General features: G+C 36.8%; 1 protein-coding gene across 6 annotated transcripts in view; it reads left to right on the top strand.

The window, feature by feature from the left end:
- The window catches only part of DCAF6 (DDB1 and CUL4 associated factor 6), an 88,183-nt gene that overhangs the window by 44,418 nt on the left and 24,910 nt on the right, over nt 1-18,855 (top strand). For 2 of the 6 annotated variants that reach the window (XM_069869316.1, XM_069869325.1), the window contains exons 11-13: nt 4,726-4,893; nt 11,435-11,494; nt 17,943-18,048. In XM_069869316.1, the coding sequence (XP_069725417.1) occupies nt 4,726-4,893; nt 11,435-11,494; nt 17,943-18,048 (334 nt within the window). The remainder of the gene's footprint in view (nt 1-4,725; nt 4,894-11,434; nt 11,495-17,942; nt 18,049-18,855) is intronic. The other 4 variants (XM_069869341.1, XM_069869358.1, XM_069869333.1 and 1 more) reach the window with 3 other exon arrangements.

Here is an 18,855-nt window from a genome sequence, read left to right as displayed (position 1 = left end):
TGCCACAGCTTTTAGAGTTAATTATTTGCACAAGAGAATTTTTACTTTTTTGAAGTGTGTTTCTAGGCCTCGAGTTGTGGTTGAAAGTCTGATATGATCCAAAACAGCTACAGGTTCAGACCCGATTGTTTTAAAACCTTGTACTCTTTTTACAAATACACTTTTCTGTCTTGTACCAATTCTGTTGTAAAAAAATCAAAAGTCTATATAGTTGTAAAAGATGACGGACAGCATCTTGAGGCCCTAAATTGGGTGTCCTAGAGTAAAGGAGACACGTGGATTTGCCATGGAAAATTGTATCATTCAGTGCACTGTGGCTGCTGCAGCCAAAATCTTTGGGACAGGTAAGAAATGATTAGGTATCTGGTGTCTGAAAGACAGAGAAGGTAAAGACATAAGTGTAAATTCAGTAAATGTGTTAATCCTGCCCTTTCAAACCTTGCAACTAGTGTGATGCTTATTTAGAGGAAATAAACAGAGCAGAGCAGAAGCATGACAATACACACAGTCTAGATACTAAATCTAGAATAATTGAGTGCTAGGTAACTTATTTAGTAGCAGAGGCTTTTAGTCACCTATGGTTTTTATTAATATTGGTGTTGGCTTACTGCAGTCTCAAGTTTTTCCACAGTAAACATACACAAAAGTCATTAAGGGATCTACCCTTAATTCAGCATTTAGCTGCTGCTGCTATGTTTGATACAGAAGGATAGCCACCAAAGAACACAAATACTGTTACCAATGGTTCATTTTATTCTGTTTATCTTATTAAAGTATACAGTATATTCTGGGGCCTGCAGTGGCCAGGAGAGTATGTCCCACATTAAAAATAATTGCTTCAAGCTATGTCATTGAAACTTTGCAGATTGCATAGTGATAATGCACTAGAGAGTATTTCTGGAACTTTTATGCATTTTCTGTCCTGTATTTTAAAGAATGCATGCTGAGTAGAACATTCTTTTTTTTCTTCTTTTCTCTGAATCTGTCTGAATTTCTAAGTAAAAGTTTATTCTGCTAGCATGAAGCTGAAGTTGTTACTTCTTAATCCAGCTCTTCTCTAAGAACATTTCCTCTTTCCCAGTGTTACCTTGGACTTAAGACTCCATATAGTCAGTTTTGAAAGACCTAGTGACAGTTGTTTTGGTTTTGCAGTAGCAGTGGGTTTATGAATGGGAAGGCTTGAATGCAAATTTCCATTTTGCAGTGTTTGTAGGCTTATGTAGTCCATGACAGTGCTCAGTTACGAGGTTTTATTTGCTCACTCTAGTCTACGAATATGAAAACATGTCACTCTGCGTCAAGAAAAGGGTTTCCTGAGTTTGAGCTGCATTTAGAGGTGAAACCTGCTGCTTTTTGGGGTGGTGGTACAAGGAAACTGATAATAGGAATAGTAGTTTAAATACAGTGGTGTTGAGTGGGAAAACCAGATAAATGTGTGTTGTAAAAGATGGATAACTGGGGAAGCATTTTGAAAAAAAAAAAGGAAAGTGAGGGGCTTTCAGCTATAATTTTACTTGAAGTGGTGGTAGGTACAAGTTTGAATATTGTAGCAAGGAATTAGCAAATGAAGAACGTATTTTTTGGGTAATGACTTATTTAGAATTGGAGCATAAATTCACACTACAGAATGGAAGAGGCTTATAAACAGCTTTCCATAATTCACTTCTGCAGATTTCTGTGCCACAGGCACTGGTGGTAATGCTGTCTTTGAAACAGCAATATTTTTGCCAATGTATTATAATTCAAATATATTGTTGATATGGTGTTCCAGAAAATACACCATGTGGTGAGCATTTGAACTTCTGCATCTGAATTACTTGATCTATTAATGTTTTAAAAAAAGTACATGTTCAAAATTGAACCATTTTTGTACTGTCTGTGTGCTGGAGCTTGTTGTGATGTCTTTATCAGAATGTTTAGGAAGGTGATTCTGCCCCTCTATTCCTCTCTTGTGAGACCTCATCTGGAGTACTGTGTCCAGTTCTGGAATCCTGAACATAAGAAGGATATGGAGCTGTTGGAACAGGTCCAGAGGAGGCTACGAAGATGGTCAGAGGACTGGAGCACCTCCCATACGAGGACAGGCTGAGGGAGTTGGGCTTCTTCAGCCTGGAGAAGAGAAGGATCCAAGGAGATTTTATAGTGACCTTCCAGTACCTGTAGAGGCTACAAGAAAGCTGAAAAAGGACTATTCATAAAGGCTTGTGATGATAGGATGAGGGGGAATGGGTATAAACTGGAGAGGGGCAGATTTAGGATTGATGTAAGGAAGAATTTCTTCATTGCAAGAGTGGTGAGACACTGGCAAAGGTTGCCCAGGGCAGCTGAGGCTGCCCATCCCTGGAGGTGTTCAAGGCCAGGTTGGATGGGGCCTTGGGCAGCCTGATCTGGTGGGAGGTGTCCCTGCCTATGTTAGGGGGGTTGGAACTGCATGATCTTTAAGGTCCCTTCCAAGCCAAACTATTCTATGGTTCTATATTCTAGAACAGTTGCAGCATTTGAGAAATGCCAGTAATCAATAAGATCAGTGGGAATTCTTGGTAGCCTGTTCTTATCAGTACGTTTGAATAATTTCTTTTTTGTAATGAGACAGAAGAGTTGCTGGAGATTTTCATGCTTGTCACTAAGGGGAAAAAAACTAACAAATTACTTTCTTGCCTTGCTTGACCCACTCAGTGGAAACAATTAAATCATTTTTTTACATTAGTTTTAAGAAGCTGTGGTTTTAAACCATAAATAAATATCAGATGCAACAAACTGTAAAGGATTTTTTTTTTTTTTCCCCTGTAAGTAATATTCCACATACACGTTGGTACAGTTGGGGGATAAGGGGACAGTTGTACAATTAGGACAAAGCTTATACTTAATATGTGTTCTGATATAAGGTAACTTTGCTTTTAAATCTTGAATGGTAAAGTGGCAATAGCTGGTTTCGGGGTTTTTTTCCTTTTTTCTTTCCTTACTCCAGTTGCTGGCAAAATAAGCGTTTGCTTAGAGATTCTGAAATGTGTGAAAAGGTGTTGTTATTGAACATATTCAGGAATAGTAGTTATCTCTCTACAGTTTGAATTCTAGCTCTTGATATGTCTTAAATTATAACTGTCTCTGAACTGAAGAGAACTGAATCAGTGCTAAGTACAGAGAACTGCAATTGTAGCCATCTAAGAAATTTCCTTAGAAGCATTTTCTAGACTGCTTGGAGTTTTAATTTCCATAAATGTTTGTGACACATGAAAACTATTCATAGCAAATCTCTTTGATGCCATATTCCTCTTATGTAGTGTATCTTTCTCCTTGTTATACTTCATCCTCCATAAACCAGCAGGATATATTTCCCAGAAGTGGTATTAGACTGAGGACATAAAATAGTCATGAGCTCTAAAGTGGTGTCTGCCACTAATTTTTGAATGATTGGATTATGTCTTTGGGTTTGTTTCTTCTTATGAAAAAATTTAAAATTTGCTTGCTTCTCTGAGGGTTACAGAATATTTGTAAAACTCTCTCTTGGATGAGAGATTATATGCCAGTGTAATGCTCTCTAGTGTTTTTACGTTTCATAGTACTGATTTTTTTTTTCTTTGCAGATTTTCTCATATCTACAAAATAGTCCAGAGTGCCCTTCATATAAATACTTTTAGGCTAGCAGTTTATAGGAGAACTAGCTAGAGCATTTGATGAGAATATTTGAGTTTTAGTTAGCTTCTCAGTTGTTCTGTATCATAGATGAGGGTACTTTATGACGAGTTCAGGTCAATGTTGTTCTTCAGCTGTTGCTAATAAAGACATAGAGAAACACTTGCTCTATGGCGCTTGTGTAAATGGAGGAAATCTGCAAAGACCATAGAAAGCATCAAAAAATTACTCAGACATGTAGTTTTATCACAGTTTGCAAAAAATACTGCTGACCAGACAGGGGACTGGCTCATGCCAAAACAGTATAACTGACAAATGAATAATTACAAAAAGGTGAAAACAGTGAAGTCTCCAAAGAAGGAACTGAAGAATAGCCTAAACAATACTAGAAGTTATTTATGATCCAACAAATTATTTTCTGTGTAGAACTACTTAACAGTGTTTTTCAGACTTTAAATCCTCACCTACTGGGAATGTCTGAGTTAAAAAAAGGGTTCATGGTAAACTCTATTTTTCAGTTAGATGCTGTTCTGTCACGTGTTTCCCTAATCCCAGTTTACTTTTTTCACAGGTTTGTTTTGAACAGAATTGTACTAATTTTTTTTTCTCACATCAGGAAGCTATCACATTCATTTAGAATATCTAGCTATAGACTACAGTTGTGTAATCTCACAGCACGGATACTCTCATTTGTTCTGTGTGTTAGGAACATGAAAATGAATATTTGTTTGATTTTTTTTTTTTTTTAATCAATTGGGATCTGTCTGGTTTTGTTGAATGATTCTTTGTTATGACTTAAGTGTTGGGATTGGGGGTAGGGTGGGTGGTGTATTGCATGACATGGATCCTTAAATTTTAAGTCCTGTAGTTTGTGCATTTAGGAAGAGAAAGAAAATTTCAATATTTTCTTTTATGATTTCTGGTTATCAGTAAATGTTTTACATAATTATAGTGGGAAAAGTTATACTTGGTATCTGTTACTTCTCTCTTTGGTCAGTCCACTCCCCCTTCCTTTGTGTTCTGTATATTGTATATTCAATGCTGCTTTCTTTTACATACTTTTTTTTTTTCCTCTCCCTCCTTGTTTGTCAGAGTTTATTGGACATGAGTTAGCTATAATCCGTAGGGGTCTACAGCGACTGAGGCTTAAGAAGGCAGAACAACAGAGACAGCGAGAGCTAGCTGAGGGTTCAGCGCCACAGTCATCGTCCTCTGATCAGTCTTCCTCTGAGGGCTCCTCACAGGACCCTCAGACATCAGGTTGTCGTTTGTCAAGGTTTCTTAAGCAGCTAATGTAGTTGTAGTTTGTGCTGCTGTTGTTTGCTGAGATGCTCCTCTTCTGAATCAAGACAGTTTAATGCATTTGCTGCTTGTCTTACCTTGCATGTGGTGGTGTTTATCATCACATGGCTAGGGAAAGAGTAATATTTGCAATTTTTTTATCTAACATGTTTGGATTATATAGCTAAATGACACTATATGGAGAAGGTTTCCTAGGTGCATGGTATTGGGTATGTGCAATGTTTGTTAGAGCAGTTCAGCTAAAAATTGCTGTGTCTTGTTCAAGGTCAGGCTGACTGGGGCTTTGAGCAACCAGGTTTGGTGGAAGGTGTCCCTGCCCATGGCAGAGGGGCTGAAACTGGATGATTTTTAAGGCTTCTTCCAACCCAAACCATTCTGTGATTCTATAAAACAGCATTTTGGTGTTGATTGTATCTGGTAGTAGCATTTTAAAACTTGGCTTTGGTTTAGCATATGTTCTAAATCAGGGTGACAGTTCAGTAAGACAGAATTTTGGCACTCTTAAATGCTACGGTTTTATAGCAAGTATGGTGAAAATACTCCAACAAGCCCAAGTCCCCATATATGCTCTCTTTTTTTTAAAGAGTGACTTTTCATTTCACCCTTGTCTTTCTCATGTCTTATTGAGATTAAAGTTATTACAAGAGAGCCTCGGAGGTGTTTACTATAAATACAGACGTTTTTGAGAGAGTGGAAGCATGTATATGAATAAAGAGGTAAACCCTAAAGCATAAACTTAAAGACGTTTTTCATGGCACTGTGTAAAACTGAGTGAGCTGCATGCTGTGTGAAAAATCAGCATATTTTGTGTTGCTAAGTAATGTCTAGTAATGTTTCTTCTATGGGTAAATTCTTTGAGAGTTGAGATGTGACTAAATTACTTAGAAGGATTGTGTCATACATTCTCAGTTTCACTTCCTATGACAATCTATTAATTCCTCTGGAGCCTTACAGAACAGTTTGCTCTAAGAGTGGTTAGTGCTATAGTTGCAATATGTAGTTACTGAATTTTGAATAACTTCCAACACTAAAGAGTTTAATGGTGAGTTTTCAGAACGTTTAGAAACCCATAAATCTTTGGAGTCTGTCTGCTTATCCTAGGGATGGCAGGCATGGGTACCCGTTACCTGTAGGAGGGGAACAAGAAACCTCAATGGTAGCAGCATTCTTGTAGGTGGCTGCAGTTTACTGCAAGGAAAAAAAACCCTACCAAAAAGCTACCGTGTTTTTTTCAGCAAACTGAACATCTGAACTCATAACTCAGATATATATTGACAGTGACAAAACCATAGCTAACACAGTCAATAAATCTTCATCTGAACATGAGCCAGCAGTGTGCCCAGGTGACCAAGAGGGCCAGTGGCATCTTGGCCTGTATCAGAAACGGTGTGGTCAGCAGGAGCAGGGAAGTGATTCTCCTCCTATACTCTGACCTGGTGAGGCTGCGCCTTGAAGACTGGGTTCTGTTTTGAGTCCCTCACTACAAGAAAGACATTGATAACCTGGAGTGTGTCCAGAGAAGAGCAATGAAGCTGGTGAAGGGGCTGGAGTATAAGTCTTATGAGGAACGGCTGAGGGAGCTGGGGTTGTTTAGCCTGGAGAAGAGGAGGCTGAGGGGAGACCTTATTGCTCTCTACAATTGCCTGGAAGGAGGTTGTAGTGAAGTGGCTGTTGGCCTCTTCTCCCAAGTGCCAGGGGACAGGACAAGAGGGAATGGCCTCAAGCTCCACCGGGGGAGGTTTAGGCTGAACATTAGGAAAAGATTTTTTCACAAAAAGGGTCATTGGGCACTGGAACAGGCTGTCCAGGGAGGTGGTTGAGTCACCTTCCCTGGAGGTGTTTAAAAGACGAGTGCTGAGGGGCATGGTTTAGTGTTTGATAGGAATGGTTGGACTTGATGATGCTGTCGGTCTTTTCCGACCTTGTGATTCTGTGATCTTCCATTTTCTTTTTGGAAAGGCTTTAAATTTTTTTTTCTTAGTATATTGTTTCCCATTGACTTGAAGTTGGAAAAAAGTTTGGTGGCAGTTACATCTGTAGAATTTTAGGCTGAAGGTATATCTGGATGTTTTGGTACCTTTGAAGTATGTGTTGGTCTGGGTTTCACTTTTTAATGTCTCTCCCATCCCTTTTGTTAGTGCTTCTTCAAGGACACAATGTAATCCTTTACTCCCTACTCCCTGATGCTTGTGGGTCAGCATACTGTATGGCCCATACTGACAACTTTAAGCTGAGTAATTGCTTTGACTGGGAGGTGAGGGGTGTGTTGTAGTTGATTTGGATCCCGTCATTGTGTCTTGGGGTTTTGAGTTCCCACATATTTTGAATTTTAAGGGAACTAAAGGGAAGGTCTCATCATTTTGTTCTGGATCACGAGGAAATATCGTCATAGACTCTGGCCCAGGGCTGCACGTCCTCCATCCCTTCTCTGGCAGAACTTGCATAACATACCCATCTAGTTTTGGGGGGAATTCAGTATGAGACTAAGGCCATTCTCCTGACCCATATTACATTCTTATTCCTTGTCTTTGCAATCACAGAAGCTCAGTTGTGGCTATAATCACAGGATGGAGGAAAAAATACTCCAGCCATGTTAGAAATTACTAGTAGAAAATGTCAAGAAATGAAAGCTTTACTGGTTTAATAGAAAATTAGACAGTATGGTATCTATTCTGTCTCCTAGTCTAAGGACTTGTAATAGTTACATGAGAGTTTGTAAGCTGCTATCTGTCATAGTTAACTTTTATTATTTAGAAAAATATGGTCAAAAGTTTATTGTTGTTGCATGTGCAAGTGAGTTAACTGAGTAGTGATTCACAGTGGGCTGATCTGATATTGAGGAAAAAGATACTTGAGTGAATACCTCTCATAAGTATTGTGTACATTTGACAGAGTTTTGGAAGTAGTTTATGCCGTGTGTTTCATAACATTTAGATCCTATGCAGTAGTTGAACAACGGCGTATATATGCTGTATGCAAACCATAAAGAAAGTAAACCTTTTTAACCTGTTGTTATTGCTGCTCTGCCTAGTGCTGGTGCACTGTGTATGCACTGCAATTACCTTTTCCACTCCTCTTTTTGAGAATCACATGCAGTTTGAGCAGTTGCACAAACACGAACTAGCTGATCTTGAAGTGAAAAAGAAAATAAAAATCAGCTTTATAGATCAATTTTCATCAGGGATTCCTGTAGCAGTCAGTGTACATAATAGGAAGTAATGGGAGCATTTATTTTTTGAGGAAAAATAGATTTGATTTAGACCACATTTGTCGTGGAATAAAGATACATACATGTGCGTGCTGACATAGTGCAGAAATTGTACTGCGCATTGACCTGATTATTTTATTAAAAAACCCAGCTTTGGTTGTTTTGAAAGTCTATGGTCAGTGTCTTCAAAGTAGAACAATTTGGACCTTCATTTCTATGTTAAAGCTTTCTGCAGAGAACAAGGGGATGACTACAGTTTTTAGTACTAGATTGTTGGCATTCTTTGTAAAACACCCAGATGTAGAAATGTGTCTATTTGAAGCCCCAAATATATAACTGAGAACTTATTCACTGTGCAAAGCAATTTTTTTTTTTTTTTACCCAAAACAAGACAGGTGGTATGCTAATATTTTGCTGAAGTCAGGTGCTGATTGCCCAAACTATAGGAAGATCCTTCAGCATATAACTGACTTTAAAATTATCTTCTATTTTCTGTTTGAGGTTCCCCAAATTTATGATTCTCCAGTTCCCTCTTTAAATGGTGTTCCACTTTAGAATGTACTGGTGACATTACAACCAGTGGTGAACTGCATTGGGATGTAGACCCAGCCTGTTGAAGGCTCAGGTAAGAGTTTGAATTTTTGTTTGTTTTTTTTTTAACTATATGGCACAGTTTTGGTAATACTTTCTTCAAAGGCTTTATCAGAAATGATGAAAGTACTTTTTCAGATTTCTTTTTTTTTAAAACGAAGCCATATATTTAAAAAAGAGGCATTTACCTGAACTTCTCTAGGCTGGTTTCATGGTTATGTTTATTTCCCTGCCTGAACTTGTGGGGTTCCAGACTGCAGTGCCACTTCAAGGGGTGCTGGTGATCTGTGGCTTCAGGGGACTTGAAAAAGGAAAAGGAAAAATGATAATTTAAAATTGCTACAAGCTGAGCTCTTTTCCTTAAGCATGCTAATTGGAATATTCAGGATGCTTCCTATATGTTTTATGTATTACAAGTGAAATACATTCGCAAAGCTGTAGGAGGACGTCAAAATAATAGTGAAATGTGGGTGGTTTTAGCCTACATTGGCATGGACTACTTCCTAGAACATTTTTTCAGTTTTGCTTACTGTGAATGAGCGATGCACATGGTAAATCATACCTACTTTTTACTTACTGTTGTATAACCAGAGGTCAGTAAAACTTAGAAGTGCTCATAAGGGTAGTAAATGTAGTTTCTTACCTTTATAAATATCTTAGTTCAGTCATATTCTTCTGTTCATCTTTGGATGAATTAAAGAGCTGTTGAGATTAGCAGCTAAGTAAAATGTTTGACAGCACGGTCTGCCTTTTGAAAAAGAACATGTGAGTGTATAGAAAGTATTGGAGTGCAAGAACGGTGTGACTGAGAATTGCTGTGTTCTGCCCTTAGACTGCTCAGCTTGCTGTCCAAGACCTCCCCTCTTTTTTGACATTTTGATACAAGTTAATCCCAATCATGGGCTTCATAACTGTGAGGCAGTGATCAAAGCCAGCCTGCCCTTGAGAAGGGTGTAAAGATTCCTGTGCTGGGTCAGCTGGAATACCAGTAGATCATCATATCACATAGTGCATCTTTGCACCAGCGTTTTTCCTCTTATTTACATTCTAAAAAGTGGATTACTACTACAGTGAAAAAACTTTGCTGTAGTACTTCTCTTCTAAATTAGAAGTAATATGTGAAGTACATTTCTGTTCTGGAAAGTAAAGTATATTTTTGTAACAAGCCTCATACATAAGAGCTATGCTTCATCTAAATCTAGATGACAAATTCTGTCATGCGACTCAGGTGTTTGGTGCACCACATGAGCATGGCTGAACAAAGGTGAAAACTAAACAAGACCGATTTTATGTTTTCAGTTATGGAAATAAGCTCTAAGCCCAGTTATCAAAACAAGTCAGCCTCCAAAACGCACTGAGTTTGCCTCAGACTCTCCTGATCTGTTATTCACTCCTTCTCCTCTTTCCTACACTAGATATCAGTGTAATGAAGGAACAGACTCATTCTTGCACCAACAGCTGCGAATGAAGAATCATTTGAGGATATGAGTATATATTTATATCAGCTATGTCAATTTATCAAGTTTTATGGCTGTACTACAACACAGGTCACGCTGGTAATCCTGTCCCAAACCTGGAAGTGAGATTCCTGTAGGAGTGTGTGTTATTTCATGGCTTTCATTGTGTAGGTTTTAAATTTGTTAAAATTCTTTTAGCATACAGTGATGTTGGCAGGCTATGATACAGTTTATAATACAGGATATTAAATCATTTTAGCTTTGTGTGAATTTGTTTATGACAGGATTAACAAATGGAACTGTGAAATGGTAGCCTAGCCAATACCGTGGAAATACTGCGCTAAGTTATGTACATCAACTCTTCTTAAGATAATACAGAGTAAGATCTGATCTTCAGAGGTGACAAGGCAAATAGGCTCACAGAAAATACTGAACTTTGCATGTCATTTGTCTGCTCAATGAATGCAGTGCTGGTGATAGCTATTAACTAGAAGTGTCCAGTGAATAAAATAAACCAAAAACAAAAAACCCAACACTTAACTGCTGTGGGGTTTGGTATTCTTTTCCCTGTGCTTACATGAGGATTTTGATAAGTCTAACTGGTGTGGTACTGTGATAAACTCATGAAGGCATGTTCTCAGTCATCAGATGCCACAGCGAGTCGTAGCATCTAGGAGTGTGGAACTATTGAACTGTTATGAATGGGATATATTTTGGTGCTTTAATATTATAAAAACACTTTATATGTGCTGTTATATCTGTAAATAGTCTCATTTTATGCTTATAGTTATAAATATTCAGTATACTGGTATGCCATTAGGTGTTTTATGCTGAAGTAGCAATATTCTGAAACTTGCATTTAGCACATGGTTTGAAATGCTAGTGTAATTTGGTAGTTGGAGCAAAGGCTTTAGGAGTCACAACTCTTCAGTGTTTTTCCTGACGTGTTAGAAATCGGTAGAACATAAAATCCATGGTAACGGGCAGGTATTTTTAGTAATGACATGTCAGCAAGCTTCAGGCTGTTCATTGACTACCTAAAGAAACACAATGATTTGAAACAAGTGGCTTTGCTTCTGTCATGCCTAGAAAATGCAATGCAGCTGGCTGCTCATGAAACAAACCCAAAGCTTCCTTATGTTGCTGCTTTTTATTTTTTATTTTAAACTAACATATGATCATGACGTTGCTGTGCAGTTCTCTGCTGCTTATGTTTTAAGTTGAAATCTCGTTTTTGTTTCAGATTCTCCTTCTTCTGTGGTTAACAAACAGCTTGGATCCATGTCACTTGATGAGCAACAGGGTGCGTGTGACAGGAAATGCGCTGTACCCAGCCGTAGTTGATTGCAATGCTTCCTTTCAAAATTGCCTTTCATGATGATAAACAGTCTAAAAATGCTGTTCATCTGTATAAAGTAGAATTCTGTAAGCAGGTCTGCTGGAGACTCATTAATTATTTAATTCTTAATATGAGTAACAATAAGGTTAATTGTTTTCAAAAGACATCCCATGCCCAGTTCTGAATGCACTCAGTGTAGATAAGGTAAATGTCTTAGGTACTCTACAGACATCTAGAATTTTTTTTGTTTTTAAATGCAAAGTAAAATTAATTATTTAAGCAGTGTTTTTTATGAATGGAACTTCTTGGATCAAAGTGCACATACCAAGATTAAAGTAACTTTTAATCATATAATACCAAGACAGATGTGCAGCTTCATTATACTTGCACAACTGAGTAACTCAAGAGCACTTATTGCATTTAAATGTATCCTACCTCTGTAGCCCCTTATCCTACACCCCTTCTGCTAAACTACTAGTGTTTCTCTGTACCTGCCTTGTGGGCTGGTGGTAGAGAGAACACTTATGAGCTTTCTATATGTCCATTATTTATCAGTTTTCAGATTGTGAGCAGTGAAGTGGGACAAAGGTGACCCTATTCCAGCTGAACCAATGTCATCTGTAGTGAATATTTGTTCCTGAATAATTAATGAGTGATAGATGGCAATTTAAAAATAATTTCCATATACTCTGCATTATTCTTACTTCCATATCAAAGCCTCTGTAGAGATTTAATAGCTCTAATCCCACAAAAGAGCTGGCTGTTTCATCTTGTTTCACATTCTAAACTAGAATGCTGTTTTGAAATCACATTCCTGAAAAATAGCCTGTGTGGCAACTGTTGAGATTATGGTTTATTTTAGGATGTCAGAACATTGGAGAAAAAAAAAAATCAAGCTGTTTTTTATATTATGCTTTAGTGTGTAAATTCACTAATTATTCATGGTTAGTAGCCTACATGTCTCCAGTAGTTGTGTTTAGTTGGAAAACTTGCTTATAATTAGTGGCCAAGTTATGCTGTCTTATGAACTCATATTAAAGCATTATTTGATGAGAGGAGAATAAACTAGAATTAACATAGAAAGTCTGCAAGTTTACTGAAGTTCTTACAGCTGCAAAATGGAAAACTGATAAATTGTTCCATGAAGTTGTGAATTAAGCCTATCTGGCAACAGAGATTCAAACGAGAAGTTTTGGTCCCAGAAGTCAGCTTCCAAATCTGCATCAGATTCTTCCTCAAGAAGGATCAGTTGCCTTAAGAACTAGTTTGTGTATTAATTAGTTTTAATAGACCCATAGTTGTAATAGGCTTTTGGGAGTTTTTTCTAATAATGTTTTTCTGGTTAAGACATTACTTGGACATTACTTTAAGTAATGGGAAGAGATTCCCTCTCGTGAAAGCACTTCAAATGTTTTTAATATGCAAAAAAAAGCCCCCTCAAAATATATTTGTTTATCCAGACTCTATTGGTAGACCAGTTCTCTGATTGTTTTAAGGAAATGTTTACCTATTGTGTTGGTAAGGATTGCCTTAAAAGACAGAGAAGGTTACTTCTAGTTTGGAAAAGGACAGGTAATGTTATTATGAAATCTGTTATCTGAATAATAACCAGAGATTGAGTTGGATTTTTGAAGTTGAACTGCATTAGCTTCACTTCATATTTGAACAGAAGTCTCAAAAAAAGTGTAAGTAGCAAATGAAGGAAGTTGTAGAAGTTCTTTTTATATAGAAATGTCTTTTCTTTCTTACTCCTATCTTATATTAATTTGGTACTAAATCAGCAGTCTTTCGGTTGAACCAGTCTCTGTTGTTAGCATTTATATTTTAAGAGCGTTTCTGGGTTCAAAGATATTTTGATACTTATTACAAACATATGCATTTGTAATTATTCTGACAGTCAAGTAGAAGATGTAAATCACTCCCACCTGTAGGAAACTGTTTCAAATGGATTACAGTGATCTACGCTGGAAATATTTATCTATTTATTTATTTTTAATCTGTGATAGTACTACTGGAGGGCAGCTGTTCGATGTGTTGCAGTATAAAGGCAATGTTATGGCTGTAAGGTAGTGCCTGAATTGGTATGATTAAAGAGGGAACCTGAAACCAGAGGACTAGCACAGTAGCTTGGAAGTGTAAACATGTGTATGCATTGCATACCATCTTAATGCTACTTCCTACATACACAGAAGCCCCACCGATTACTGATATGTCTAGATATTAGCAAGTTAGTGTGAGGATTTAGTAATCTCTTCTGGAGACAGCCTTGGCAGATTGTTCGGCACACATTATAGATACTTGAGCTGGCTCAGGACAAGCTGGTATGTTAGCTATGGCGCAGTTAGTTCCTCATAAGTAGTGCTGTAAGTCCTGGAAACTGTACTGGTATGTGTTGTGTTCCAGACAATTAGCTGTGCCTCCCAGTTGGATGAACTGGTTGAGTCCTGGTAGATGTATTGAGCTTTCCAGATCTATAGAGAGCTCTGTAGGTGCAAGCTTAAGAATTTCAAACCTATACTTGGTTATAAGGCACAATGTGATCTGTACTGCCTCCTTCTGTGAAGTGCAGTACTACGTCTAATTAGTATAAGAATCATCTAGACAAAGGAATAGGATATTGGGTTATAAATTAAACTGATCTAAATAATTATTTGATTTTCAGTCTTCCCGTAGATGTCATTGTGCCTTACACTGACTGATATCAGTATAACGTTGTTCAGTCAGTCACCATTCCTCACTAGATAGAGGAATCACGCTTCTCTCTAATTACGGCTGCCTCTGAATTGTCATGTGTTGAGCCTTTGCATGGAATTCCTGTTTTCTGAAATACACCGCTTATTTTCTCCTCTTTAAATCCATTTTTCTCCCTTCAGAAGTAACTCTCTTGGGGTTATATTCTGGGTGAAACCCAGTCTTCATAGTGTACAAAACTGTTTTTCTAATGAGGAGGTCATGATTAGGGCTGAATAGGAATAATTTTGGAAGTTTTTAATGAAAAGTCATCTATCCATGTGGGGTTGCCAGCAAACCAGTGAATAAGGCAACATTTGAGATGTGGGAAATTAGCTTTAAGCTCCTTATAATATTAGTTTAACTAAGTAACGCCATCTATAAACCTGTTTTGTGCCCTCCACTTCAAACTTAAAAGCCCCAGTCTTTGTGAAATTACACTTGCACAGGTTCATTTTTAAAGGGCAAAAGTGAGTATTAGGGATATCGCATTCAGTTGTGGGGTTGGTTTGGTTTATTTTAAATAAATAAGACTATGAATGAAATTTTGTTTTAAGGGTAGTAGTTTAAAAGTACCTTCCTTCTTTAGGCACCTGGAGAATGGACAATTTAATGGGAGTGTTGTTCTAGGACAGGGCTCCTTATGAAAGAAGATTATAAGTTGTTAGTATCTTTAAAGCGTAATGGTTTTGGCTGTAAAATTTAGGTAAGTTATCAAGGTACTTTATAGGAATTTGAAACAGAGTTCAGTAAGATGTTGACAAGCTACAACTTTCTTTTGGGGCAATTACTACCCTACTAGAGCATGCAACAGATTAATAGTTCCGTGGTTTCTCCTAAATCGCAGAAGTTGTGCAACTTTTCCTCTTATTCCCTTCTTTTTTTTTTTTTTTTTTATCAATTTGAAGCAGAGCTGACCTCCTGGTTTGAATGTAGTAGTGAAAGAGAACAGTGCTTCATTCTCATCTCCTCAGTCTTCGGCAGTCCCACTCTTGAAAACAAAGAGTTCACAACTTCTGAATTTTATGTGGTTTCTCTGAAAGAATGTTCAATTATGTACTAGGCAATGCTTATTAGATTTCTTCACAGAGGCTCCCATTCAGCTTTCGTGAGCAGTGTAAATTTAATATAAAATAGTGAACTTCACAGCTAATTCTGTGCAGTTATCAGATTCTTGTCTCATCTATCATTTTTAAAAGTTTCTTATTAGTGTTGATTTCGTGCCCTAGAGCTAGTTTAAAAAAGAAACTGACCCAATCCAAATTGTAGCTCATGTTATTGTAGATTCAAGAAAAAGCTATTGCACAATACGATTTAACAGCTGTGTGTCTCCAGAAATTTGTAAAAATAACTTCTCAGTTAGTACTCTGTTTGTATAAGTCTACAGCAATTCTTCCAGCTTTTTGATTGTGAATAAATGATTGTTGCTTCTGCGATAAGTGTAGTCAGAATACAGTCTTTATGCATCTTAATTTTTTTGATGTTGAGATTGTAAGATGGGAAAGCACTGTTATGATAATATAATCTGAGCTTTATAATGCAGGCTTAATATTCAATTAGGTTCACTGTAAGATAGCCATGCTTGGTTTCTTCGGTCAGTAATATTAACTAGTTTTGTGCTGAATCAGACATTGCTATTAATGTTACGGTACAGTCCTTTGGTGGCTGTCTTGGACTATTCAAGGCAGTAAGTTGTCCCTCTTTACCTATCAGGTTTCCCAGTTGAAAGATATGTCTTGTCTGTATGTATTTCAAGGGAGGCAGAGAATTCTCAAACTTTGTAATGCTTTACTCTTTCTGTCCGTCTCCTGATGACTTGTGCAGTATGTTGGAACAATCAATATTTGTACTTGCTTAGGAAGGAATGCTTGAAGTTTGAAGATCTTTAAACTAAGTGGTGCTTGCTGTTAGGTTGCCAAAAATAGAGAAAGCACCTGTTCAGTTAAGAAAGAAAATGTCATTTTTCTTCAAAAGCTGTATACCACACTATGAAATATTTTCTTAGGTTTGTTACTTTTCTTACTCGGTTTATTTTAAGAACTGGAAACCTTCCATTTGATCAGTTTAATCCTTGCTCCACTGTAACAAGAGAGTAACTAGAACCTTCGTTTTAGAGATGCTATTAGCTTTTCTTAGCATAGAATGAGGCCCATGACCTATGTATGATTAGGATTGTGGTTGTAATTGGCTAATTTTCTTTCACATAAAAATATTTTAATTATAGGGGGGTTGTGTTTTCTTTTGTGGTTTTTTTTTTTTAGTTTCTCTTCAGAATATGTAGAAATAGATATTTAAAGTTTTCTGGAGCAGCTGCTCTGATCCTGTGAGTGTGCTTCCATTTGTCAGCAGTTCAAAAATATAACCACTGATTGTTAGGTTAAATTCTTACTTGATATTTCATAGTTCCTATAACTTAATTGTGTTTTTTAAAATAAATATCCTGTGGCAGTATTGTAGCCATTACAATTTTAATAATAACTTTTTTAGTCGGGGAATTTATAGATTTATGCTTGTTAGATTTTATTTGATGTTACCCATAGATGATTTGAAGCTTTTACTTTAAGTGACAGTCTGCTGCCAATACTGCAAGTGTTGGCAAATTTCTGTACTCTGTAAACCAAAAAAAAAATGGCATGTTTTTGTTTTCCAAAGCATCGTGAGATAGAAAGCTCAGCATTCACAAAAAGCAAAACCACACAGGCCACTTAAGAGTCGTTTGAGTAGTGCCTAATAGTAAGTAAACTCCTGTATCTCAGTTCCAAGAGGATGGCATCTCTGTAGCATGGCTTAATCTGGTGCTACTTCCCATTACCTTTATAGTATTGGCCAAGGCCAACTTCAGTATTAAGGGCAGTTGTGCCATGCACGTAGATAGATTGTGACCATTAATTTTACTCAATAGTGGGTGGATGGGTGTCACTGAGCAGTTCTATTTTGAAGGAGACCCCTCTGAATGTCCTTAAAACTATATATGCAGCGTAGGCTTGGCAGACTTGCAGTGATTTTCAATTTCATTCACTAATGTTGCTTTTGGGTATCATGAATGCTTCATTCTGCAAATACTCCCCTTCTGCTTGCAGTTTTTGTAGTATGAAAGGTTTTTTAAATCCTGAAGCTCTCAGAACGTGAATTTACAGTGTTTTTGTGACAACTAGCTGACAATTTATAGCAGGTCTAGAGGTATTTGTAGTTGATTGTGTTCTAAAGAGGGGAAAGAAAGTGAAGAGGATGGTGATTTTTCTAGACCAGTGATTTTGTCTAGATCTCATTATTTTTTTAACACGTGTTTACTGAGGTAAAAAAGATTAAATACTTGCAAAAAACATTTTACAATCTTATTAATAATATACTTGATAGAAAAGGGATCTGCTTATAAAGGATAATATTGTGTATACACATACATGTCTGCAGTTTTATTTACCTGCATGTTGAAGGACAGCATTGTCTTGTTGCTCTTATAAATACAAATAATTTTAGTCTATTTTTAAAGCATTGCAAATGTGGTGCATTTACTCTGAAACTTCTTAACTTTTTGCTTGGGCTGTAAGAGATCTTACATGGCCATTGTATATGTTACTACCACATTTGGCCTTTGGTAGGATAATTAAACGAATCTTCAGAAATATAACAGCTTTATGTATATTTACGATGCCCATCTAAACTATCAACCCTATATTTACAGAGAGTGATAAGCCACGAACAGGAACAGGTGAACCAGTTTTAAGTTTGCACTACAGTACAGAAGGAACGACTACAAGCACAATAAAACTGCTCTTCACTGATGAGTGGTAAGAAGTTAATTTTAATTTTGCGTGGTTATTGATCCATATGTATCACTAACATTGGTCTAGTGTAAATACAGATAAATTATTTTTCCATGTGGTGTACGTATACACCACAATCCTTATTTTGTCTCCTCTTACTATTTTTATTTCTTTGCTTCTGTTTTCAAAATGACTGTAGAAGGCAATAAGTAGAAATGCTTGCTGGCGTTCGTTACTGGAGAAAAAACCACACATCTATCTACGCTTAAGTGCTGTGGCTTTAGACACAGAACACACAATTTATTCTGTCATTTTGTTTGGAAACTTGAGCAGTAATCTTTGTTTTCACAAGAACGAAGACTTTTCTCATGTTAATCTGAAATATTGTAATGGTTATGTTCAGTCAATCTTATTAGACTGTATTTCTATTTAGAGTGCATATCCAGCAAGCTCTGAAAGAATTAGTTTTGCTGTAATACTTTTAACGAATTCTACATTTAGTTTTGCAGTCATCTTTGCTTAATATTTTAAAGTAGACAGATTTCACAAGAGGAACAGAGCATTAGCGAATGTTTTGTCCATTTACTGTAGTGTCTTTTAATGTAATAATAAATTATTGCCACTGTATCACAAAAAATTGTTTCTTTATTTATCTTAATACAAAATTTGAAAAATGTATTTTGAACTTCAAAAGTTTAATGAAATAAGTGATTCTGAAGATGGAAACTTCGAATGAACAGCATGGAAAACAATATTAAGAACTAGTAGAGCATACACAGAACGGAGATGAGGGACAGGAAAATTGCTTGTTAAAAAATATATTTGAAGAAG

Source organism: Phaenicophaeus curvirostris, chromosome 1 (genome assembly GCF_032191515.1).
Source record: "Phaenicophaeus curvirostris isolate KB17595 chromosome 1, BPBGC_Pcur_1.0, whole genome shotgun sequence".
Taxonomy (NCBI): domain Eukaryota; kingdom Metazoa; phylum Chordata; class Aves; order Cuculiformes; family Cuculidae; genus Phaenicophaeus; species Phaenicophaeus curvirostris.
Note: the sequence above shows the minus strand (reverse complement) of the source record. Positions and strands in the feature narration are given on the sequence as shown.